This window comes from Anas acuta, chromosome 5 (genome assembly GCF_963932015.1).
Source record: "Anas acuta chromosome 5, bAnaAcu1.1, whole genome shotgun sequence".
In the NCBI taxonomy this organism is placed as follows: Eukaryota; Metazoa; Chordata; class Aves; order Anseriformes; family Anatidae; genus Anas; species Anas acuta.
The window spans coordinates 59,165,779-59,191,338 of NC_088983.1; the positions used below are offsets into that span (position 1 = coordinate 59,165,779).

A 25,560-nucleotide genomic window follows, 5' to 3' on the forward strand; every position below is an offset into this window, starting at 1 on the left:
AGGAATGAGTGTGGGGACAACGCAAGTGGAGACAGTGGCTTTGGGCACGCTGTGGTCGGCATGCAGTGACCTCAGATGACTCTGAAAGAACAGGAAGAATTTAACCAGATCAAGAAGGACTAAGTATCTACAAAGATGACTTCTGTGAAATGAAACTTAATCGTGTGTGTCTGCTCCACGGTTCAGTGGTAGCAGTATATCGCAGAGAGACCCAAACTAGCTTTTAACTAGCCTGGTTACAGCAACAGAAATCTGCACAAACAAACTTACCCCACAGAGAGAAACCATCACCTGTCTCTTCCTGTAAATCCTTTGGGCAATCAGGAAGGACAAGGGAAGGGAATTGGGAACGATCTCTGTTACCATACCGACAAATCTATTAATTCCTGGATGGTTTCACTTACAGCAACCTTCATTCATTTCTGCCATCCCAAGTATTATTGATTTCTGGTGCTGCAGCAGTGCCTTAAAGACCTGATGAGTGCCTCCAGGCATAGATGTGTTGTATTTTATAGGCATGTAAGACAGAGATATTCCATGCCCTAGGCAGCTATCAATTCAAGGCAACAGGGTGTTAAAAAATATGAGGGGATAGCAAGACAGTAGAAACTGCATGTGAACCAAGAAAAAAAGTAATGCTGAACCAGGAAGATGAAGTTGCATGATTGTTTCTCCCATACCCCATACTGTTTGTGTGAGAATTCATTAATGCTAATTACTGGATCGCTATAGGTGATTTTAGTGCTTATGGTGTGAAAGTATTCATTAAAAAAAGGCTTGGTTGTTCTTGGAACAGGCATACAAGAGGGCACTGCAGACATACCAAATATCATCTTGTTAGTGAATCAACATTGGTGTGCTTTCATCTTGTTTTGTGATGTTAATTAGCTGAGACAAGGTAGCAGACATAACATTTCTAATGTCAATGAAAGTATCTAAAACAAAAAGCAAGAAGTCACGTTTTATTCTGCATCATAGCACATGTTCAAAGCTGAAAGGGCTGCTGATACCACTGCTTGCAGTGAGGCTCCACAGATCAAGGTACTGAGATTTAGAAGGGTTAATTTCAGCTAACTGTCAGTTTTGATAACCACTACAGGTCACTTCTTATACAAGCCTCCCAGGTCAAATCCACTTCCCCTGGAATTCTGTGTTTCGGTTTTCTTTGATCAGCAATAGAGAGAAATCTGTGCCCTGTAAACTTCTCTTCTCACTCTGCTGTGGAGTGCTGGAATACTGATTTTAATCTTTGTTTTTAATCTTCTCTCAGCTCAGTCAGTAATACTGGCCTTCACTGGGAGCACCTGTAAAGTGCCTGAGCCTGGGCATCATGCTGGCACAGCCACAGATAGGGCAGGACTACCAGTGAGCTGGATCACTGGTGCCACTTTCCCCCTGAAGCAGACATTCCCCAGTCCCAGACCTTCATCCCAGAAAAACGTTAACGAAGGAGATAAGATTCTATTTTTAAGCATCAGTTATCAGCCTTGTGCCTAGTTCAAATATGTCTTCCCTCTTCTATTTCATGCACAGATTAGCTGTGGATTTAGGATATATTGGAAACTAGATTAGGTCTTGCAGATTTTAAGTGTATATACACAAACTTCATCTTTATAGTAGCAAATTGCTTTGACGCTCACCGAATATTAATTTAATAATTATTTTTATTTCTTTTATATATATTTTTTAATCAGAACACCAAATTTAATTTACCCTTTTTCATTTTAAAGAACTCGTTCAAGGTTTATTTAAGGGGGTATTTTTGATAACTTAGCAATAAATCTTTGTTTTCCTTGTTCCCTGGGCAAAAGAAGCAATCACTTATTGAAGTTTCAGTCTCTAACAAAAGCTTATTAAGTTAAATAAGAGTGGCAAATACTTTAATGAACACATATTCTACACTTATGTGAGTTACAGTGGAAAAGAGACTAGTAATTTTCCATTCATTATTGTGTAAAATAGCACCATTTATCTCTAATCAGAGGGTTTTAGAATCCAGTTTCTACAAACAAGATAAAAAGCACTGATTTACATTATAAGTGTTGTGCTACAGAATTACGTATTTAAGCTATATTGTACTATTGGCTGAACGCCTATAAGAAATTACAGCACTTCAATTGCAGGATGAAATATTATATTGAAAGGCTGCTACTATATTTCATATAAAATAACAGAATCATAACTGGAACGCTAACTTTTAAATACTATTAATGGCTAGCACTATATTATGTCAATAAATAGTGATTTGGTGCTCGTAAATTAATTTCCCAGGCTCTTGGTCAGATTACTCTTTTTAAAGGCAGTATGTTAAAAGTACTATATTTTACATTAGTCTGCACAAGATTAACTGTAATTCAAGAATCATTTCTCCTTTCATCAGAGAACATGAACTTTATGACAAGAACTTTGCCTGTGGATATGTGTATATAATGAATAAGTGAATAATTCTTAGCAGTTAATGACTCTTTATTGTGCTGGGATCCTCACTTACAAAACAGCCCCAAACTGTCAAGCGTTTGATATATAAGCTCTTACTAAATATTAGTTCTCTCAAATACTATATACATCAATGAGAACGAGTCCTTTACTGCCATGAGATGAAGTAAGGATCACCCTCCAGGCAGATTTTGAAGAAGAAATGCATGGATAAGAAGATAAGACAGGAAAAAGTGTTAACTAGATTCATGTTGATCAGTGGAGAGTGTTGAGAAGTGATTGTTCTGTAGACACCCAGACATCAGCTGCCTGCTGGTATAGATGGAAATCAGTATAATGAACGTGGTAGGGGAATTTTGTTTAATATTAAGTCCTTAAATTATAATGTATTCCGGAAGAAATTATGCTTCAAAAATGAATAAGCAAATGATTATTTTTGCTTGAGCAATTTAAAGAAAGCCAGCTCCTGCTCCTAAGCTGGAAAATCCCATCTTCCGGCAGCGCAAGCTAGTAACAGTCTTGGACTTTCTTCAATAACACCTCAATAATAACAACAGCCTGTGGTGATTTAAGACCTAGATTTTCCAGGACCAATTTCCTTGTAAAGTATTTCAATTTCATAGCCTGGAACAAAAGCCCAAGTTTTTGGAAAAACACACAAAATACTGGGGGTTCTCCAAACAAGATAGGCCCCTTGCTTCTCAAGAGACCCCCTCACCCTCACCCTTTCATTCAAAGGGCCTTATGTTAAAATACAAACAAACATACGTTTCCAAATGGATATAACAGACTGTTCCAAGTAATTTGTATCAGATGTCTCTTCTGGGAATTTCAATGTCTTCTGCAAGACCTGGAAGTTGAAGATAAAGCAGTGGGCTTCTCCATCTTTGGCAGAAGCTGACAGCAGCTCCACTTCAACTGGATCTGCAGTTGCAAGGCAGCAGATTGTTAGGTCTTTTTCTCAGATCTTTGCCAGCACAGCCCTTTCAGACTCACGGAAACCCTTAGGAATATGTTTCTCCTTGAGATAAACAGATCCACAAGCTGGCTCCCATTTAAAGATGTCTGAGAAGGTGTTAGTAGTAACCTTAACACTTCTCTGAATCTTTTTTCCATCTTCTATTTTTCTCCAAGTGAATCAAGGCAAAGTAGTTTTAGAAGCTGCTTAGAATATCCAGAAAGACCTGTAATATCCTTACAGTGCAACAATCTGTAAGATTTCTCTTAACCATCATGATTGCAAATAAAACTACATTTCAAGCCTCTAGCCAGGTGGTTTTTGCCCTGGGAATCCATGAATGACCATCACGTCAGCTCTGCAAATTCTGGCTGTCTTGAGACCTGGAAGCTGCAAACAGGCTGAATCGCTAAACACATCCATTTTTAGTTATTAAAGAGACAAAAATACTCCAGGTGCTTTTCAAACATAGAGACAGATCCTGTCTTTGACTTCCTGTTGTTGCTAATAAAATTCCATGCTATTTTGTTGGTGAGTGTCTCACTTCACAGGACCAGGTAGTATGGTGCTCGGAATAAATCCATACGACTGGAATTCTGTGTTCCCTGATATCCCCACAGGGCTTTTTTTTCAACTTCAATGTGTGTTATGGCATAAAAAGTGTTGCATGTGAACATGAAAACTTGACAAATGTTCTTTTTTTTTTTTTTTTTGTTATTTTCCCCCAGTATATTAATGAAATAGAATGTCAAATTGTGACATTTAAATTTATTTTCTTGATGATTTGCTTCAGGTAATTCATTCATAAGTCATTTCTTTACCCTAGAGATTTTTGTGACACATCAGAGCCAATGTTGTGGTAAAGAGAATGGCAAGAAGCCGTATGTAGAGGGTATAGATTCTGAAATATTGGTACTGTGCATTCACAAAGCCTTTGGTGGGCTGCAGAATGATGGAGCTTCTAAATAAATCTTCTCTTCTTTGCCTAGGTAAGCAAACAGATGAAAAAACAAAACATACAGAACTAATGAATACTGTAGGAGCTCCCTGCTCTAATACCAACAAAAGACCACAGCAGGAACAAATGGTGAACCTCTTGCTTTTAATAACAAATGTTACATTCTATCCTCAGAAATGCTTGTAAAGCTTTTGGTAGATAAATATTTGTATCTGAATGGAAGAGTTTAGTTCCAAAATTGAACTGACTGCATGTTTAGCATTTATCTTTTTTCTACTTTCACTCTGCAGTTGAAGAATGGAAGTGTGCCCTTTGAAAGACTCAGAAAGCCTTTAAAACCAGATTGTGGCTGTTCTGAGTGAGCCTTCAGGGAGAGTAGGAGGGCACCTACAGTTTGAGTATCTTCAGGAGAGGGAGGAGATGACTGTTACGTCTGGTTAACGGGTGAAGAGAAGCACTTTTTGGTAATGCTTCTCTTGGGGTGGTCTCGCAGGGTTTACTGCTTCAGTTTCTTCTTGGACCTACTCCTTCAAAGTTCAGAGGTGCAGGAGGGCAAGGGTTGCAACCTGCTCCTAGAGAATGATCTTGGCCAAGTATTACGTATTTTTCAGCAGACAAACACATTTCTACCATTGGATAAACAAGCCCCAGACTCGGAGTAGTGTTAAGGCCCCCATGATAACAACCTGTTTCTATTTGCTCATTAGCCTACCTTCCTTTTGCACCCTCCTTTCTGTTCTTGTGAGGATGATTGCTGCAAGGAACAGAAAATACCCTTTAGAAAGGTAAAGGTAACTAGAAAAAAAATAGAACAAAAATTGCACCTCACTATGAGGTTAGGCTTGCACTGCAAGGCACTGCTGTTTTTTTGGCAAACACCAAATCAGAAGGAATTCTGAGCCACAGTTATTATTTTGGCTACTTTTCAATACTGTATATCCTATACAAAAAAAATGTTACAATAATTTAGAATTTCCTGTGCTTCACTTAGCCAGATAAATACTGGACAGAAATGAAGAGCAATTTCTTGATCTGAAACCAGTGGAAATGTTTATCATTTGTAGTTGTAATGTTTCAGTGTAATGACAATACATCAAATGTTTTAGAAGATTAAATGCATATTTTTAGTATCTGATGCTTTGTGCATGTGTCAGAGAAACAACATACACTGCATTCCCAGGACATTTTTATTAGGAAATATTGGTTAAAATCAGCTTAGCAGAACATGGATAAACTTGTTGTACCTTCCAGAGTCATAAATGTTTTCTTGCTTCGCATTTCCATTCCAAAGAATACATTTCTGCAAAAGATCGTGATGTTTTTGTTTTTACTGAATGTAATTTCTCCCCAGAGAAATACTAACTAGCTTACCTATACGCTCAGTATTGCCCCAGATACAGCATACATGTGTTACTGCGGATGAGAAATTACATACACATATCAGAAGTGAAAAATGGACCTTCTACTAAGAGCAAATCTCTTTAATTTTGATGAGCATTGGATTCAGAATTTGTCGCTGCAGCTGAAACAGAAAACCTGTAAAACAGTCTCTTGGGCTTTTGGAAGAGAGACAGAAATAACCTTATCTTTGCACTGCCCCTGCTGGTCTTTTTAGCAGGAATCTCCCAAGAATGCTGAGCTAGAACATACTTCAACTAAATGACACCCTTAATCATCATGCTAGAATGTGAAAGATTTGGGAAGTGTAGTGATATTTTCATCAGGATGTTATTGTAGGAGATTCTTCTGGTAAGGAATTGTGAATTAATGCATTTTCCTTGCTCAGATGCTGAGGTTTCATTTCTTTGAGTACTGCCTTTAAAGGAGCCATTAAGAAAACAATAGGACCACTCATCTAAAATAAAATAATGTAATTAAAAAGTAAATCACCGCTGACACCAAAGTGTATTTAAAAGCAGCTGCAGTCAATAAGATGGTTGGATTTTAGTGCACAAAAATGAAAGGCATGCAGCCACATGGGACCAATAATGCTGGGTGATTTATTGTAGTGGAAAAGTGCAGAAGATATCAGTAGAAACATGGACGTGAAAGAAAGAAAAGAAGAAAGAAAAGAGAAACTATGAATGTTTAAGGCTTCTTGTAAGTTCCTGCAGAGCTGTAAGTTCCTGCAAGGAAGTAGTGATTCAGAGACCAGGGTTTGAGAAATGCTGATAAAATTAGGATTGTGCTCCTGATCAGCCAGGGAGAGGTACTCAGGAGCTGTTTGGAAATGCCCGTGTCTTGGAAGCACACAAAGAAATGTATGCATAACAGGTGTAACGAAAAAAACTCTTAATTACTTCAGCAGTCTGGTCACATAGTGTTAAATTCAGAGTCACTTGTCCATGCTTACAGTAAGTGGTGCCTTCCTTCAAAAACAGTACTAATCTTTGTGTAGTTCAGTTATTTGAGAGCTAAACTGCTGTTAATTGTGAACAATTAGACCTGTGCTTGCAAATGTTCCTGTCTGTTGTATAAAGCGGCTCTGCCTCAGAAAATGAAAAATTGGTAAGGTGTAATCATATTAGCAGCTAGGATCTCTTCAGATCTTTGAAATAGTCTGTGTGAGAAAAAGAGGTTTGTGTTCATCTATGAAATGATCAGATTGATTTGCAGACTGTGAAGCTGGTTGGTTAAAAGCATTGAACTTTGGCTCGGTAGTACTGGGTTTTGTTCTCAGAGCTTTCACACATGCTTGCTTGACAGGAGACAAGTTTACAGGAAGAGATAATGCTCAAAATTTAAGGTAATTCTAAAGTTCAAACATTAAATGTGTTTAATTAATGGGCTAGCTGGTGGAGTGGGGGGTGGGAAGAAATGTGAAACAGCAGGAGCAGTGCATAAGCAGAGAGTACTGGATCTGAGTTCCCAGGCTCTGAAGGTAATTGTAGCTTTTCCTGATAAGCAGAATGTATCTTATGGGACATTGGATTTCGCTGTTTCTTGATTGTGTGATTTCCTTCTAGTGCATAATACCTTTTTTATTATTATTATTTCGTTTCACCTGTCTAGTTCCTGTGAAATGTTATGACTTGTGTTGGGGTTTTGGCACAGCAGGTAGCTCCACACAAAGTCTGTTGGTGCGCAGAAAGCTTGGTTTGGGCAATTGTCAAGATTGGATGGAGTGGCAAAAGGTCATTTGCTTTCAAACCAGGGGAGAAAAGGATGAGGCCAAAAAGGTAGTTCGAGAGAATGTCTTTTGAGGAGTGTTTTTTTTTTTCCAAGCAAAGATTATAATGAAATAATTCCATTATAGGATGACATAAAGCAATCTGCTTCCTTTCTAGATAGTATTGGGGAAATTAAGTGTTCAAAATTCTCATATATCTCCCTTAGGTAAGTGCCCTCATTTAGAAATCCATTCAAGCAAGGTACAGAGTGGAAAGACACATTTGTCTGTCAGGTCAAGGTGAATGCCAGCTAAGGGCCTGGCTCTTAGCATGCCTTTTAGATACGTTTTGCACTGGTCTTGGTTTTGTGAAAGGTATGTTTTGAGCTGGAGGTTGTCCTTATCTTTACTTGGTTAATATAATATTAATGTCGTTAATGTATTTCACAGACAGCTTGATCATGGTTGCTGGGTTAATTAATGTCTTAACCACAAATTCAGATTGACGGTCCAATATGTGGATGGTGGTATATATCTATGTAGTTACATTGAGCTTTCAAAAGGTGGGTTGTGAAGTCATTCGGTTTTGTAGAAAAAACTTGGTGTCCCTCCCTGTGCTTGTGGAATAACAGCTATCACTTCTTGAGACTTACAGATAACTGCAGCGGTGCTGTGGTTGACTTTGCCTTAGTTTCTGTGTCTGTATGATGGTGCAAATGACTTACAGGAGAGCTCTAGAACTTAATAATCAGTAAAAGCATTCTTAACCAATAATGAGGCAATGTACCATGAAAATACACAGTGCTATTAATTGGCTCATCAGACTTTATAGAGAATGCCACAGTAATTACATATTTTACAGTCTTCCTGTAGTTAGTCTGGAGCAACAACTCGGCAGTGCTGTTGTGTGTGACCATGTCCATCAGTCTGTTTCAGTGTGCAATTGCAGTGCCAGGAGAGGACAGGATGAAACCACACTGTGTGTGTTGTGTGCTTTTGCATCAGAAATCATTCATCCTGATGAGGCAAAGGACAACGTATCTTTGAAGTTACTCCACTGAACAGAGTCTAAGCATTGGCTTCAAAATGAGGTGCATGGCATTAACCATGCCTTGCTGCTCTGATTATTAACCCCTTTGGCTGCTTGCCCTGCAATAATGGAGCAGTTCTAATTTTTTTAGAGATTAGTAAAAAAGAAAATAATTTTACTTTAAGGGTTAGGAAACAGTTTTAGTAAGATAGCGTAACACCTGGAATTAGGACTTGAGTGGGGAGCAGTCTGGTCTGCTACTTTTGTACAAGTAAAGGAGAATAATGTTTGTGTTAGTGCTCCAGTGTAAGTCCCCCAGGATGTCTGCGAGGAGAGGGGACTTGAGGGAGAGAAAAGAAAGATGAAAAACAAATACCTGTATACATTATCCCTGACTTTAAAAAGTTGAGCAAAATTCTAATACTTTTAAATGCGGGTTGCAGAGGTACTAGAAGAGTTTGTTAGATGCATCAAGAAATCCAAATTAGGTGATCTTAACAGTAATGTGAGTTTTACTACTATAATGCGAAGCATGCTTTTTTGGCTCTAAACATGTCACTGAATATTCAAAACACTTGTTTCATGGCATAATAATGCATTGTGTCATTTCATGGTAACATGACTAACAACAGCTAAAATTTAAACCTAACTTCAAGATCTAACTTCAAGATAATCCCATGCATAGGCTAGTGTATGTATCATTTCAAAACAACCATAGGAAGTAGCAAGGGACACACATCGCAATAAACATGGCTAGCAGCACACTTAGGTACTGAGCTTTAAGGTGTGTCCTTGCCAGTTCGGGCTCTTTTACAGCTAAAAAGAAAATACATTTATCCTGACCCCAACCACAGCGATTGCCTCTAACTCTTCTTATTTTTAGAATGCATATTGTGGTGAGTGAGTACAGTGCAATATGGTGAATGCCTTTTTAGAGGGTAAACTTCTGTTTATATTACTTAATTTTGAATTATTCTGATCATAAAGCAAGTATATGAACACTTCAGCAATTTCATGTCCTAGGGATATTTCAGAGTACTTAAGAGGCTTTCATTAAGACAGACATATTTTTGCGTGTCTGGCTTATTACACAGACAACTTTACCCAGTTATCTGTGATTGATTGCTATAGGATGACACACAGCATTGTGGCTACAGGGTTTAATTCTTGCCTCTCCGTTCTGTCTGCTGTTCCGAGGAAGCAACTAGAAAGCAAAACAGCATGTTCTGCAGGGCAATGGCAAGCTCTTCCCTGGCGTGCTTATGACACCAATTGCAGATGTCACTCTAATAGCAGCTCATACTGCTTTAAAAGCTGTAAGTCTTACATAATTCCTCTTCTAATATTAATTCTGTGCAATGACACATGTGAACTACAGCTATATTAACCGATCCAAAGATACCTGAAGCAACATGAATACTTTCCAAGCATCTAGTAGCGTGGGCACCAGCTGGGGAGGTAACCTTCATCTGACCTCCTGCACTGTTCTGAGGGAACTCAGAAGCTATTAAGCCCTAACTAGGGCTTAATAGCTTACAAATACAACAACAACAAGAAAAACCCACCACTAACAAACATAGTAGCGTTGCCCAACTCCAACTGCTAGAGATGGAGAGGCAGAGCAGGGAGCCAAGGCTACCTAGTGCAAGCCCCTGAAGTTTCTAAGAAAAGGTAAGGAAACTTTCCTGGGTTATTTCAAGTTCCTGGATTTGTCTCCACGTAACTCAGAATCATAGACTGGTTTGGGCTGGAAGGGACCTTAATGCCCATCCAGTCCTAAACCCCTGTTCTGGGCAGAGCCCCCTCCCAGCAGCCCAGAGCCCCATCCAACCTGGCCTTGAGCACCTCCAGGGATGAGGCACCCACAGCTTCTCTGGGCAGCCTGTGCCAGGGCCTCACCACTCTCTGCCTAAACAAGGCCCCTCTGAATGTATAAAAATCTGTACTGGGACAAAGGACAGGAGGATTATTTGGCCGAGAAAAACAAAAGCAATCCACTCCCCTAAAAGATAATCCTGCCCTCAGGAAAAATAGCACCGTCTGTCTCCATCTTGATCTAGCTGTCCTAACTTAAAGGAGTGCAGAAGCAAAATGATGCAAAATTAAAGGATGCGGAAAGGATCAGGGTTATCCGGCTGGAGCTGCTGTAGTCCGTGGAGGACTACGTGAGTCACGGAGGGCAGGCTGTTGTCTGCTGTTCAAAGGGAGGTGAGGTGCAAGGAAGTGGGGTGGGAAAGGCATCCCCTGGCCAGAAAAACAGCAACACCTCCACTCCAGCAGGAAAGCTCTAACATTCCTCTTACAATCCTGCTCCTGTAAGTCTGGTTGGATGGCTTCATCCAAAAGCTGAAAGAAGTGTGTTTTGGCCATTAAATCCTGAGACAGGTTAATGTCAAAGCATAAACCGTGAGACTACCCAGTGCCAGAGAAATGGTCCAGGGGAGCAGAAACCTGTTTGGCACAGCAGGGGCTGAGTGGCAGGGGGGTGGGAGAGATGTGAAGCTGCTTTCTCTAAAAGAAATCTTCTTTTACAGGTTATAGAAAACATAACTCACAATAGGCTCCTTAATTCCTTAATATGATTAAAGGCTACATTTTCTTTTTTTTTTTTTTTTTTTGAGGTGGTGGCAGGGGCAAGGAATGGTAAACAGTGTCTTAGACATGGTATCCTTAATCGAGGGAAAGTAAGCTGCTGGACAGCAGTTAAAACACATTTAAAATATTTATATTGTACATTCTGAATGAAAAAAAAAAAAAGATTGGTTTGTGAAAAGTGCTAGCAAGGGTCAGGAAAGCTCACCTCCAGGGCTAACTTTCTGGTCCTGTTTAAAATCACTTGCTCTTATCTGAATAATTATTTCTGTTACATTTTTACATTCAAGCTATGACTTTTGACTAATGCCTGAGAGAAGCGACAGGATGAATAATTGTAATACCTGGAGTCTCGCTGTCAGTATTTACCAGCATTGTTCGCAGTCCCTGTTCTCTGGGCTGTTTCTCAGAGCAGACACAGTCTTCTCCTGAGGTTTCCTGCTGATATTTAAGCAAGTGAAACTCACTTATTCCTGGCATGCCCAAGAACCTGTCTCCATACTTTCATCCATGCCTGCTTTGAAACTATTTGAAGGAATCTGAGCAAAAAACGCTGTAGTTACCTGAATGTGAATCTGGTGAGTGAATGTAATCCTTTAAAACACTTCTATCTGTGTCTCCTGTGAAGGCAGTTTCAGCTGTACTGCGTGCAGGCTGCCATTCAGTTGCATACATCTGCTTTATTGTATGTAGAATGCCTCAGTGTGATGGACTGCTCCTTGGTGTGTTTTATTCCCCTCATTTCTTTTCCAGTGCGTTCGCCATTTCCAGATCGTGTGTGAGTTTAAGATAACAGTAGCTTTATAGCACTTACATATAGTTTTAAGGGGTGGTTTAATCTAAAGTATTGATCAAAGTGGGAAAGATGAGACAGAAGGAGGACAAATGGATTATTTATCAGATCAACCTGTTAAGCACAGGGTGGGAATTACCGTGCTTATGGGCAGCTTCAAAATCTAGTTTAATTCCCTACTTTAAAAAGTTGCCATTCCTAAGTGTAGTAGAAAGGTCTTCCCTTGCTTTTGGCAAAGGTAATTTAGGATCCCAAAATCTTCTTGTAGTCCTAAAGACAGCAGAGTATTCTACGTGAGTGAAGAAAAATGTGCAGTACAAATCAACTCACAACCAAGAAGTGGCTCACAAGGGAGACCCTTTCCCTACAAAATCTGCTCAGCCACAGCAAAGGGTTCCAGTCCTTAGCACATACTTAGGGCTCATTAAGACATGCTGCTAAGCTTTCTACTGTGGAAAAATGAATTATTGCTTTATTAGGACACCCTAAATTATGTAACCACACCTTAATGGAAACAAAATAGAGCATATGATTTTCACCATTAGCGACAGTTCTGTTGTTAATTTCAACCTACATTCCCCTCCTGAAAGAACCACAGAATTGAAGGAAAACCGTGTGGGACAGGTAATGCAGAAGATTTGTTAGTGCAGAGTGAATCAGGGCTTTGGGGATACATACTCAGGGTAACAATGAACAAACTGCTTTTTGCATTCCATCTTAGTAATTTTTAACAAAATCGGGAATTTTAATTCCCATAATTCCTCTTTAAAAGCTTTTTTTAAAAGTGCATTGTCACCTAGCTTCTGTATAATCACAGTACTGAAATTATAGCTCTAACATATTACCATAATTTCTGAAAAATACAGAGAATACCTATGTTTTAGGGAAAATGTCAGCCTGATTATCTGTCAGACAGGTTTTTCCCTGTAGAAGTAGGTGCAAAATTGCTAAGTAGCCAATTCAGGAAAGCTTTCCTTGCATCACAGCAATTCAGCAGGGACTATCTGAAGCACTGGTTTACTTGTGTTCCTGAAACTGGACCCGTTTGGATAGAAATGGATATTTCTAGAGGGAAAACTCAAATCTGTATGTACCATGATCAAATACTGAATCCAATTCAGTCGTATTTATTATATATCTCAAATTATGTGATGTTTTCTCAGCTCCACTGGCTGCTGGAGGATTCACAAAATCTCTGTTATATAAACAGAGTATTCAGAGAAAAATGAGCAAACACAGTCCTGGTATAATTCCACTGCCTGAAATGGATTTTTGCTGTTGTTTAAAGTAACCCCAAGTCTGTGCTAATGGGTTTAAGTATAATCTGCCCGAATGTAAGTATATCATACAATTACACAGAATTTAGTTACCATCAAATGGTAGCGGTAAGTCTTTTTCCTTAGTTATATTTCATTTTGTTTTTTCTTCTTTCAGATACAGTAATTTGTGACTAAAAGCTCAACCTTTCTGTGGAATCACAGAATCGTAGGTTTGGGTGGGAAGGGACCCATTTAAAGATCATCCAGTTCCACCTCCCCTGCCATGGGCAGGGACTCCTCCCACTAGACCTGGTTATCCAAAAACCAAATTCTGCAGGTTCTTTCATCAAAACACCTCTGCCTGTTAAGAAGAGCAGCATCTAAGCACTGAGGCTTAGGCAACTACAGCAGCCTCCTTGGCTGCACCTACAGGAAAATAGAGGTGTTGCATGATGCATTAGCAGCTCATGATAAGAGCCTCAGAAGTATGGTTATGCAGTGACCATGCTAACAGCTATAGGAAACTTCTGACACACTCAACATAAGCAAGAAATGCTTGGAAACCTGGGTAGACTCAAACCAAGCTGACTGCTTATATGATGAATAAAACATGCCCACTCAGAGTGCATTACAGGAGATCACATTCACAGTTACCATAAAGCAAATGCGCCTGTTAAGTATATTTACATGAAGATGAACTCCAGAGCAAATAAATCTGCATGTGGATGCTTTTATCCCAGAAATATTTATCACCACAGAACAGACAACTACTTCCTTTCTCAAAAAAAAGTTTTTACAAGTTCCAATGGTGTGCCTGCAGCAGTGTCCCCTTTTTATTCAAATACAGCTGTAAAACAAGGAGACAAGATGTATATGGATCTTATCAACCAGGAGAAAATATGCCGTATTTCTGTTATTATCCATGGAAGTCCATAATATGTTGAACTATCTGTTTTGTGTTAGCTTATGCTTCAAAGACAAGATGCTGGTTTATTCTTTTCTCAACCTAGATAGAAAGTGTGTATTTGTATTAGGGTGAAATAGTACTTTGATTCCCCACAGGAAACATGCTGTGCAGTATAGTTTTTCCTTCTCACCTTATCTCTTTCTCTTTCATTACAAATTATTTTTTGAGAGAAAGGATGATCACGCAGTTGAGATGCTATCTTAAAACTCAGATATGTTGGTTTATTTCCAGAAGGCATTCAATTCATCATCTCTGAATTGAGGATAATGTTGCTATTTCTTCTTTCTTGTGAAAATAAGTCCACTGTAGATAGAGAGGCACTGAGATATTATGAAGATGGGTATTGTGGAAAGAATTAAATGTTCTCTCTTCTAAAACAATCAAATGAATGCCAAGCAGTGGCAATGTGAAATGAGTGAAATTAAGCTCTGGCTCAAAACAGGTGTTTTTTCATTCTCACAGTTCATTGAATCAGACTCTGATTTTGATGTCAGATAGTACACCATCATTTGTTTAGCTGAGCTGAATCCAATCATTATTATGAAGTGATAAGTGGTCTGCACAGTAACGTTTTATAATGTTATTCAGCACATATAAGATAAAAATAGTAATAAAAATTACTCAAAAAATAACTTACGGTACAGAGAATCGACTAATCACATCACTTAAGCAGCAGGAGCACATGAGAGAGTACGCATGGTTTTCCAAATCCTGCTAATCTCTGTTATTCCAATGGTATTCAGATGATGTTTAAAATTTTCCTGAAAGCTTTCATTACATTTTAATGGATGTTGTTGTTTAAACAAGTTGCTTTTATTCCCTTGGTTTGGGAAGACCTCTTATCAAACACTTAGGCTGCTTTTTTGAGCTACGTCCATCCCACTTGCTGTTCTTGAAGATGAATTCTTCAAGATTTCACGCACAGCTAACAACCCAGCTTGTCAGTGGTTTCATACCATGGGGTTCTATCTGGAGCCCTTTAATGACTTTATTATTCATGCCTCTTCAGTTGGACGTTGCAGGAACAAATGGATATAAAGTAAACGATTAATTTTTACCAACTTCAGAAGATCGGTAAGGTGTCTGTGTTAGAATGATGCTACCAACTTTTCAAAATTGCACTCTTAGGACTTTCTGGAGGACAGTACTTTCATAGGGAACAACTATTGAGCCAATCAATTACCCACCCAAGCTCAAAGCACTAAAATAGAAAGAGGATTTGGAGGGAAGGGTAACTCTTAGCTATTTCTGCATGCTTTCACAGAGGCTGCAATCCAAAACCCATTGAAGTCATTTTGGAGACTACTTTGTCTCCACTGGACTTCTAAGCAAGCTGTAAGCATGTAGAGAAGGGTCTGATACACCTGGAAAATGAAATTACATAACTGAAATAATAACTGGAATTGAAGACGAGGCTCCAGGGGGCTCTACAGAGACTTTATGCGATCTTTTGTAAGTCGTTATGCCTAACTGCACTTCTGAAAGGGATTTACCAGGAAGGTTCCCAAGAGGTAATACTAGCTTAATTACTAAATCGTGACTTCCTACTCAGAGGAGCGGCAGAGATGCTGCATCAACAGCAGCACATGCTCACAGCAAGCAGAGACGGGGAAGCTGCTGCAAGCAAGCTGGTGGGGAGCCAGGCTCAGCAAATACTCAAGTATCTGCTTCGTGATATGTACGCAAGAAGGAAAGCCTTTTAAATGGGAAGGGGAAAGAGAGTAGCAACTTGTCTCCTTTCTGTCTCTAACAACTGACAGGTAGTCCCAGATTCACTCCTTGACAACTTCCACATGCATAGAAGCGTACCTTGGGCTTGACAGTTTTCTTCTTCTTTGTTACTGTTGGAAGAGATGTGTATAAGGCTTTACCAGAATAATTTTCAGGAGAACCACACAAAAGTGTTCCTTCCTTTAACTTCTTCTGACATTCGTTGTTACATTTTGATACTCCATCATTTGCAGATGATCTGGTTTTCTGTTTGAAAATCTAACAGTTTGATTACTCGGGAATCATAGCTTCCCAGCCAAATACATAAATGGTGACAACTTGGAACATACAACAGTGAAACATCCTAGTTCTTTTGCCATGTTTTGACATAAATTTGAGTGTTTGTTTACTTCAAAAATCAAAGCAAAACTTTGGGAGTACGAGGAGGAGAGAAACATGGCTACAGACATAATACAGGAAGCCCTTAGAAAACGTTAACTAAAATTCATAAAAATTTAAATTGTTTGGTGTTTATGCCTCTTCTCTGAAGTCTGTACATTTGGGTTATAGGAGGCAGTTGGGTTGTATCAACTAGGTACATATTATTAATTTGTGTTTCACTTCAAGCATTTTGTATCCTCTCAGTTCATACCATCTGCCGATAAATTATAACTAAAGAGATTGACCAGAAAATCCAACCACTGTGTCTTTTCTGTAGCTTGCTCTCTACCTATAGATTGCTCACAATGCTGTGAAACTTGTGCAGCCCATAGCATCTGTTTGCCTGGGCTGTTTTAAGCTTATCAAATTCTCTTCAAAAAGAGGCCAGCTGGAGGCAGAAGAAGGTCCCCCCTTTCCTGGAGGTGCTGCCCTCAGAAAAGCCACCAAGCTGCTGGGGAGCAACTTCCAGTGAGGACACCCTGGACAGAGCTGTGTACAAACCATCTCCTGGGATTTTGGTCTGCTAGCCTTCCTGTTCTGATTTTTTTTTTTTTTTCTGTTTTGAAAAGGTTTGCTTTCTAGTTCTGCTGAACCAAATCTGACTTTTTTGAAAGCCTTCTGCTTGTTTTTAGTGAGTCTCTGCAAAAGAAACAGGCATATGCACATGAAAGCCATGGCCACCTCAAAACCTGTTGCAGTCTATCACAGCCTATCATCAGTGTCTTACTCTTTTAAGTATAAATTACCCTGAGCATTCAAGCTAAATATACAGTAGAGACAAAATGCAATATTACATCATCTTCCTGATATAAATGCCTTGCTCCAGGAAAACTCCTTAATTCTGAAATATCTGCTCAGATCTATGTGTGTGTATGTCTATCAGTGCATGTAGGAGTAAACCTACACTGGCATTGGTAACAGGGTAGCTGTTAAATTAAAAACAAATAAAAAATTAGATATAATACAAATCTACATCATAGAGACAACTGTGTAATTAGAAAATCAATCTGGAATAACAATGATTTAATTCAAGTCACAGCTAATCCTGTGTAATTTTTAAGGAACTCTAGGTACTAGAAACATGTGTTTTGTTTCCAGGCCCACCAGAATACTGGATCCTGCATCATTTAATTTTTGTTGCTGTTCAGAAAGTGGCCATTAATTCATCTCCTGCATCTGAATTTTCATCTCCCTCAAAAATTAGGGGCTGTCTGAATGTACATGCTCTACTCCCTATTTCCTTCCCTCTGTGCATACCACTAAACTATTAATCAGCCCCTCTTGGTACGCGTTTGTAATTTGAATAGCAGATGTTAAAGTGTTTTCAGACACGAGTGATTTGGATGTTACTGACATGATTATTGTCTTCTATTAGATAAGCAGTATATAATTTTAATAAACATAAACATTTGTACTCATAACAGACTTTCCTTGGGATGTACGATGTGCAGTTAATTATTCTGAATGCAGATGACTTCTCAAGGAAAGTAAATGAAAATATGCCTCTCTGGAAAGTCTTAAGGTGTTGAAACAAGGAAAATTGAAAGCTGAGTCAAATTCTATTGACAGAGAAAGATGAGTAATGCACAAAGACAGGCCTTTAACCCCATTTGTTTAATCAGTTTTCTTCTAAATTACTTTGGGGGGAAATCTGCTGCTTCCATTACGAAGGCACGGAGGCAAGAATAGGTTTGCCAGAGAAGAACTGGGCCGTTCTGCATCTCTCCTGCACAGCACGTATTGCTGTTGGGGACGGGGCTGTGCTGGGAGCTCAGCCTGCTGCTGCTCCCCTGGGGCTCACCCCTCTGAACCCCTGCTTGCACAGCACTGCTGTGGGCGGGCTGCTGCTGGTCAGAGTGAAATTCTCTCTTTTCCAACTAGATGAAAAAAGCTTTTTGTACTTTCTTGCATTTATAGAGTCAGACTTTCAGCTAGCTTAGCTCGGTGCATGTAATGTAGAGTAGACTTCATCCAAGCATCCTTATTTAGGAAAAGGAGTTTTATAATGGGGCTTATCCATCCACTGAGACCAGGGAGGGGTCGTGTCCCATGTGTATTCCTGAGACTGAAAACCTTGTGTGTTACAGAGAGGGCCCATCAACACTGCAATAACCTTGCTTTGGTAAAACAGGGGAAGTCAGAAAATACTGAGAGAGGTGGAAACAACCAGTGAAAATTGTTTTCTTTAAACAGAGGAGTACATGGATGGATTAGAGCTAGCCTGGGGTATCAGAACTATTGCTATTGAGCAGGAAATGGCACAATTATCACTAAATTGAAAGACCAGCTCTGTTGGAAGTGCCAATTACTTGTAATGTATGAGGTAGGTTTCTTAGTCTAATTGGGAAATGTTTTTAAAAGACGATGGAAATCATGTGAGCAAAGTGTGAACTTTGTGTTGCTCTAGGCGAATTACCAGGATGGATTCCTGGGGGAGATAGGGAAGATGCTTCTAAAAAATGTGTGATAGAAGTCTTCTGGGCATCAGAGCCTCATTAATGGTATCCTGCCTTTGTCCTGGGTTTATTGTATCAATATTAAGTTTAAAACTGCTGGTGCAGAAATTGCTACAGACTTTAGGACATAATCTTTCTCCAGTGCTTTGCCACACTATGGCAAAGAGGTAGGTGTTGTATTTCACCCTGCAATTTTTGCATGAGTAAGCAGAGAGCAAATAGCATATGCTATCAACAGTTTTACTTGTAGGAGGTTGCAGTGCATTCACCATGGAGTCTTCAGATATGGGGGTATTAAATACTGCAGCATATATTCTTCAAGGTATATTAGCTTGCCTACAGTGGTAGCTTCTTACTGGGAAGACATGCAAAAATACCACAGTGTGTGAACTGCTGTTGGTGTTTTAAGCTGACTTCTGCTCCTGCAGAAAGGAAAGAGGCTGTGCCCAAGGTCTGCCTAATTTTGCGTGCTGCTCCTATGACTTGCTTTCGTGAAGGCTCCTCAGTGAACCCAAGCAGCTGAGGACATGAGATGCCCAGATAACAAAAAGGACAAAGCATATTTCTCATAATCAGAATTTGGAGGCACATCTTGTTCTAGGGTCTCTTTTTGCTGTAAATCATATTGCTTTCATTGTAAATTTGTCCCAATCACTTTATTCTTTTGTCTCTTTTCACAGAGCGATGAGGTTTTAACAGTCATCAAGGCAAAAGCACAGTGGCCTGCCTGGCAACCTCTGAATGTGTAAGTAAGTTGGGAATAATATGGCTCAGTACCCTTGTGTTCAGTGTTGGCTAACAGACTGCTTTAAACTCAGTGTCTCACCCAGTCATTTGCTCTTGTAAAGAAACAATCTAAAAATATTTTGAAACATATTTTCATCTTTTTTTTTTTTTTTTCCTTTGGTTTTGCAAACAACTGCTTTCCTCTCTAGGATCACATCATGTTTTACATGCATTGTTTCACTAACTGGTACTGCAGCAGAAGGATCATCCCGTGGAGTTTGTGCCTTCATTGGAAAATAATGTTTATTTATGCAAAGCTTGCTCAAATTGATATTGTACCATTCTACACACAGTATTTTTTAGTGTCCTGTTAACACACTGTGCCAATACAGTAAATAATACGAAGATATAATGGGTTTTCTGTCTGAGGAAATCCCCAATCCACCAACAAAACCTCTTAAAGGATAATTATTTAAAATTAATTTAAAATTCTTTAAAATTCTGAAACGCTCTATGATAGCATTGTCATCCTAATGGTAGTACAACCATACATATTATATCATGTCAGACAGCTAAGGAGCTTCCCAGGATCCTAACTGTGGGCTCCCTGGCACTTATCAGAAAAGAGGATAAAGCTCTTCTGTCAGGAAACCCCTGAGCTTATTGGATGGTCTATGGGGGGAATGGGGTGTGGGTTCTTACATACCTTATTTGTGCTTGGGCCAATGCTCATACTAATTATCCAGGCCCAAATGAGAGAGGCTTACAAGATGTGACTAAAGATGAGAACTCAATATAAGGGGTACCCTCATTAGATGAGAGTCAAATTAAGTCCACGGAGAAGCAGGGCAATTACTCTACTGCAAGACTTTAAGGACTAGGTAGTCCTGTTTCCTCTGTAAAAAACAGAAGAGAAGCAGTTAGACAAATATTGTGTCTGGTTTTGTTGTCTGTACTTCAGAAAGTAGGTGAAAATTTGGAGGTTAGTCAGAAAAAAGCTACCAGAAGAGAGCAGTTTTTAGAAAACATTCCCTACCATAAGAGGCTTAGAAACTCCTAAGCAGCTTAGGACTTGAGCTATTCGGTTTATTAAAAAAAAAAAAAAAAAAAGTTAGGAGGTGATCACAGCTTACGTAGTGAAAAGATTTCTGGTATCTGATGGTTCATTAATCTAGCAAAGAAAAGCTCTCATAGCATGGAAATGAAGGTAATCTGTGACAAGGAAATTCTCACTGAAGGTATGGGTAAGGCCAGTGTGACCAACCTTTGGAGCAACTTACCTGCACATGAGACAGATTTTCAGTCACTTGAATATGCTTTAACTGTGAGACATAGTTGTAGGCTTTGCACAGGAACTGTGGGCTAGGCTGTTTTTGGCTGGTGTTACACAGTTGGTCAATCAAATTGACAGTAATAGCATTCCTTATTTATGGAGTAATTCTCCTGAAATTTTAGTATTTTCTTTTTAAAGGATATTCAGATAATGAACCCCAAGGGACTTGGTACTATTTGCCATGTTTCTAGGCATATTCTTTTACAAACATGCATGTAAATGCTTTTGCAGCATCCTCCAGATGTTCTTCCAGTCACTTCTTACATTTTCTATTTGCTAATTCTTACCTTTTAGTAACATCAAAAGGAATAAATCTTGGCATTTGTGCTTTCAGATGTTGCACAAGCGTTCCCTTAACAAATATTACTTCACGTTACAGATACTGTTTTTTGTTTTTATTTTTTTTTTCTTATATTTTGCCATGATGTTCTTCTTTTCTATTCCATTTAAAAATAGCATCTAAGCAGCAAAGGAAGACAAATTTTTCAACTGCCATTAACTTCTAGTGTTAATTTCCCTTTATGGATCGTCCTTCTTGGAATTTAGATTAGAGCTGTGCAAGTATTGGATAATGACTGCTCAGGAGAAGCATTTGGTCTATTACTATGCATAACACAGCCATCTTACTAATCAACAATTGACTAAAAGTCATGAATAACCTTCTTTTGCATAATCATGAGTTATATTGCTGATATATAATATAGTGCGGTACTGGTGTCAAAGAGGTGCTACAATGTGTCATAATAAGCAAAACCTAAAAACCTTTCTGAATGCGTTTTACAACAATTACAAAATGTATAATACTATTGAGCCAATTCACAGAAGTTTGAAGTACCAAAAGTTGGCAAATTCAGCCTGCTCGCATTGAGTTTTCCTCCTGATTCAGTATGCCCCTGGGGCTGTCAGCTCCCCTCCTTTCTTTCCAAAACAGCAAGGGAGACAGAGCCTGTAGCAACTGCTCATTCTTACCCAGATCGGGAGCAGTTGGTGAGCCCTTCTGCTTCCACTCCAGTCACCTGTAAAATTGTGTGCGAGGGGTGTCTTGGCCAGGCACCTCTCATGGATGCATCGTGGAGTTAAACAGTTTTTCTTCTCCTCTCTCAGTGCTGGTCAATGAGGCTACAGCTCCTCAGGGCCAGTGGTACCTCATTAAGTAATGTTTCAAGCTCTCATTAGACTGAGGCCAAGAAGTGTCTAAGTCTGCCTCTAAACCTGACAGCCATGCTGAAAGCCTTCGGTTCTTGACACCAGAGTTAAGAAGGGAAATATAACCAGGAGCTTTTCTTCTGCTTAGGAGGAAGGAAATAGACTTCTGTGTGTGGATCGAGGGGGTACAGACTGCCTCCCCAGGGAGAGGTCTTTAGTTTCAGACAAGAGTTTGGATAGAAGAAATTACACCAGGTGCTGAGAAAAGTTGCCAGCACTAAGCAGGGAAGGCTACAATGATACTGAGTAATTTTCTCAAATGCTCTCTGTTAATTACTGTTAAGGCTGATACATTTTGACATCCTGTCATCCCTCAGTAAGACAGCATGCTATGCAAACTACATCCCACTATAAGCTTACTGCACTGTCTCTTACCATTCCCCTCCTCGGTTCCTAATATGTATTTGTTCTTTATCACACTTTTTTATTTGTTTTGCTTCTTGTCATTCATCTTTATTACTCTCCATCCAGTTTCTTACCCGCACACCAACATGCAAAAAACTCTCTTAAGTTGATGCATGCAGAAGACAATTTTGCTTAGTCTTTGTGAGCTAGTGTTAAGGCTGCCTGATGGAGAGAGCAATGCCGAGAGTATGAGGAGTGCCATACCAAGCAATAAGCCAGCTTTCTGTTGCATGTGTTTGTATTATCAAGTTGTGTGTCTGAAACTCTGGCTTTAAAGTACTTGCAGGGAATGCAGTCTTCCTTGAGTGTAATGGTATCAGTATACAATATGCTGTCAAATGGAAGTAGATTTTCTTATCTTACTTGTATAAACAAGAGCACAGCTCACTGCCGCCTTTCTCTCAGCTGTGTTTCAGGCGGAATCAAATTTTACTTTCATACTCAGATTCAAATCATTGGCCTTTGGCAAAGCGAAAGATAAAATACAGCAAATGCAGATGGTACAACTGGTCTCCAAGTCTGCATATCTGGCAACTGCAAAATAAGCAAGCCATGACAGCAGCATTTGATGATACAGAGCACAAGACTTCCAAAGATAGCATGCATCACACTCCACAGTAGCTAATGCCCTTAAAATTCTTGCCTGGAGTTTCCTTGCAGGCAAGGAAGCGTTCCTAATACAAACATGGATCAGACATGGGATGGACATTATTTTCCAGCATGTTATATATTCCGTTACTAAATGCTCAGTACCGTATAAATTATTAAATACTGCTTTAGATACTCCGTCTTTCCAAGTATTTTTATATGTTAATTCTGGCTGTTCCTGATCCATGAAAAGGCACTATTGACTCGAAAAAATGTAAAATTACTATTGATTGAAAAAAGGGCTTTAGCTTTCTGTCCAAAAACCTTGCAGACTAAAAAAATGACAAGAAAACCTCACTTCCCTGAACAAATGAGCTGCCTTATTTCCATTTCTTTCCTGCCCCTTTCAGTCTTGGAGCCCCCATTAGGAGAAAGAATGTGTCGGGAGAGAGGTCTCCATTGGTATACTTCTGAGTATTTTTACAAACATCACATGTTTTCAAATTAATTTTTCTAGTTTATTTAATTATTTTAGGTTTAATAGATCAACCTGTAAACAAAATATTTCAATGCAAAAATTCAAGATATGAGATTAGTTTATATTATAAGGTTAGGCTTTCCAGAAATACTCATCAATGTTACTTTTCGTGCTCCTGTCTTATTTTTTACTTCTATGCAAAAGGAACACTTTTTTCTAAACGTTTTACCTCCTCTGTCCATTGTTAGTTATATTTTTCTTGATTATGATTTGGAACTATCTAAAGTCTAAAAAAATTGTCTCCTCTTTCCTTATGTCTCTCCTGTTTCCATTTCAGCTCTCTGTAATGTTTGAGTGAGTGGTCACGGTCCTGTGGTTTTCTTCTTCCTCCTGACTGTTTGCAGACCTTACCCTATTTCTTTTCCATTTAAGCAGCTCTTCCCCATTTATTTGGAGATTACCTGAAAACACTTCAGTAAGCATTTGAAAGTGAAGCTAGGCAGAAAAGGAGGCCTATTCCTTTACAAGGCAGATGGATAGAATAATTTAGTCCAAACAATTTATAAGTTAGAATCCTTTTCATCCTCTACAAATTATCCCATTAATCCCCTTCCATTCCAAGTTTTACGTATCCTCGGTATCTTTCCTCTGACCATGAAGAGGTTACGGCTGTGCTTCCTTGCTTGCAGAGAGAAACATAAGAAAGTAAGACAGGATACACCCAGCTGTATTTTTCAGCATCGAGACAGATAAAATGGCTAAGCTGGGCAATAAAGCAAACTCTTCCAGAAATCAATCAAATAGCGTCCTATAGAAAGGTGATGGGAAATGCTAAAAGGGCTGTGAGCCAATATATGTTTGGGTTGATGGGCAACACTCTGGAGAAAACGATGCAGACACATTCTTTTACATATTCTTCCCTTTGTTCTATGTGAAACTTCTTTCAATTTTTACTTTCTCCCAGAATTCTTCTGCCATAATTTGAGTAAAAAAAATAAATGTTTGGAAACATGGAAAACAGCCATCACTATTTTGATCCTGCAGTGAATTCGCAGTACATTTTGAGTCCTCATCACAGCCCTTGGGAATTCAATGCCTCCTCTCCGTTCCCCTCCTCCCCTCCTTTTTTTATCCTCTCCTTTTCTCTTCTTTTCACTGTAACCTATTGTTTTTGTGCCCCCAAAACTGTTCCTCAAGGTACCCTCAATATTTAGGTCAATGGATGATTACTTATATGCTGTTAAATGGAGAACCACTTAAGTCAGATGTGGAACTCTTTACTGTCTTCTGAAGTGTAATGAAATAACTCTCTCTTCATCTTACTCTTCCTTGTTGAAGATCTCAATTTATTGTGTCTGATATCCTACTCCTTACAACTCACACACCCTTAATGTTGTCTCGTCTCACTGATAAATATCCTTGTGTAAAACTAAAGATAACAGCCCAAGGCTGTATATACAGTTGCATACTTTTAAGACAGCTTCAGCAGTGAAAGCAGCTTTAATAACAATTTGTGACAACATTACTGTTACCAGTATTATCTAATCAGGTCCATCAGATGGCAGAGAGCTGAAAGACTCCAGCCTTGTAAATGTTGCATGTCGCTGAGCCTCTCTTTTGACTTCTCACATACTGAAAGTTTTGCATGGTTCACAGAGAGAGGCTAATTTACAAAAGGACATTGGAAAGCATTTAAGCAACCATTTGCTGTAAACACCTAATTCCCAAAATTTCAGCTTTCATCTTCAACTGAAGGTTTCTGAAGTGTTTACATACCTAAGTAGCTATTAGTGACATTACTAAACGCATAAAAATCCAGCCAACTTTCAGTGTTCCCAGAGCTGACTACATTTTCGCAAGGGTGAGGGGACCTCTGATAGGCAACAGATGGCAACCAACCCAAATTAACTTCCATAATTCAGTTGTTCCCCTGCCTATTTTATCAGCAAGGGCCTGATCTGACAGAAATCTTCAAGCATACTATTTGTTAGCTACACATCCATATGGCCATTGAAATGAAGACTATTCCTCATTATAGGGAAGATTCTCCTGCTACATGGAAGGTCTACGTTTAATTCTCTGCTCCTCCTGATGAGATCTGAATGGCAACGCCTG

At 39.2% G+C, this 25,560-nt stretch overlaps 1 protein-coding gene across 3 annotated transcripts in view; it reads left to right on the forward strand.

Moving 5' to 3' along the window:
- The window catches only part of SPON1 (spondin 1), a 309,754-nt gene that overhangs the window by 262,288 nt on the left and 21,906 nt on the right, over positions 1 to 25,560 (forward strand). For all 3 annotated transcript variants that reach the window (XM_068685131.1, XM_068685130.1, XM_068685129.1), the window contains one exon: positions 19,390 to 19,454. In XM_068685131.1, the coding sequence (XP_068541232.1) occupies positions 19,390 to 19,454 (65 nt within the window). The remainder of the gene's footprint in view (positions 1 to 19,389; positions 19,455 to 25,560) is intronic.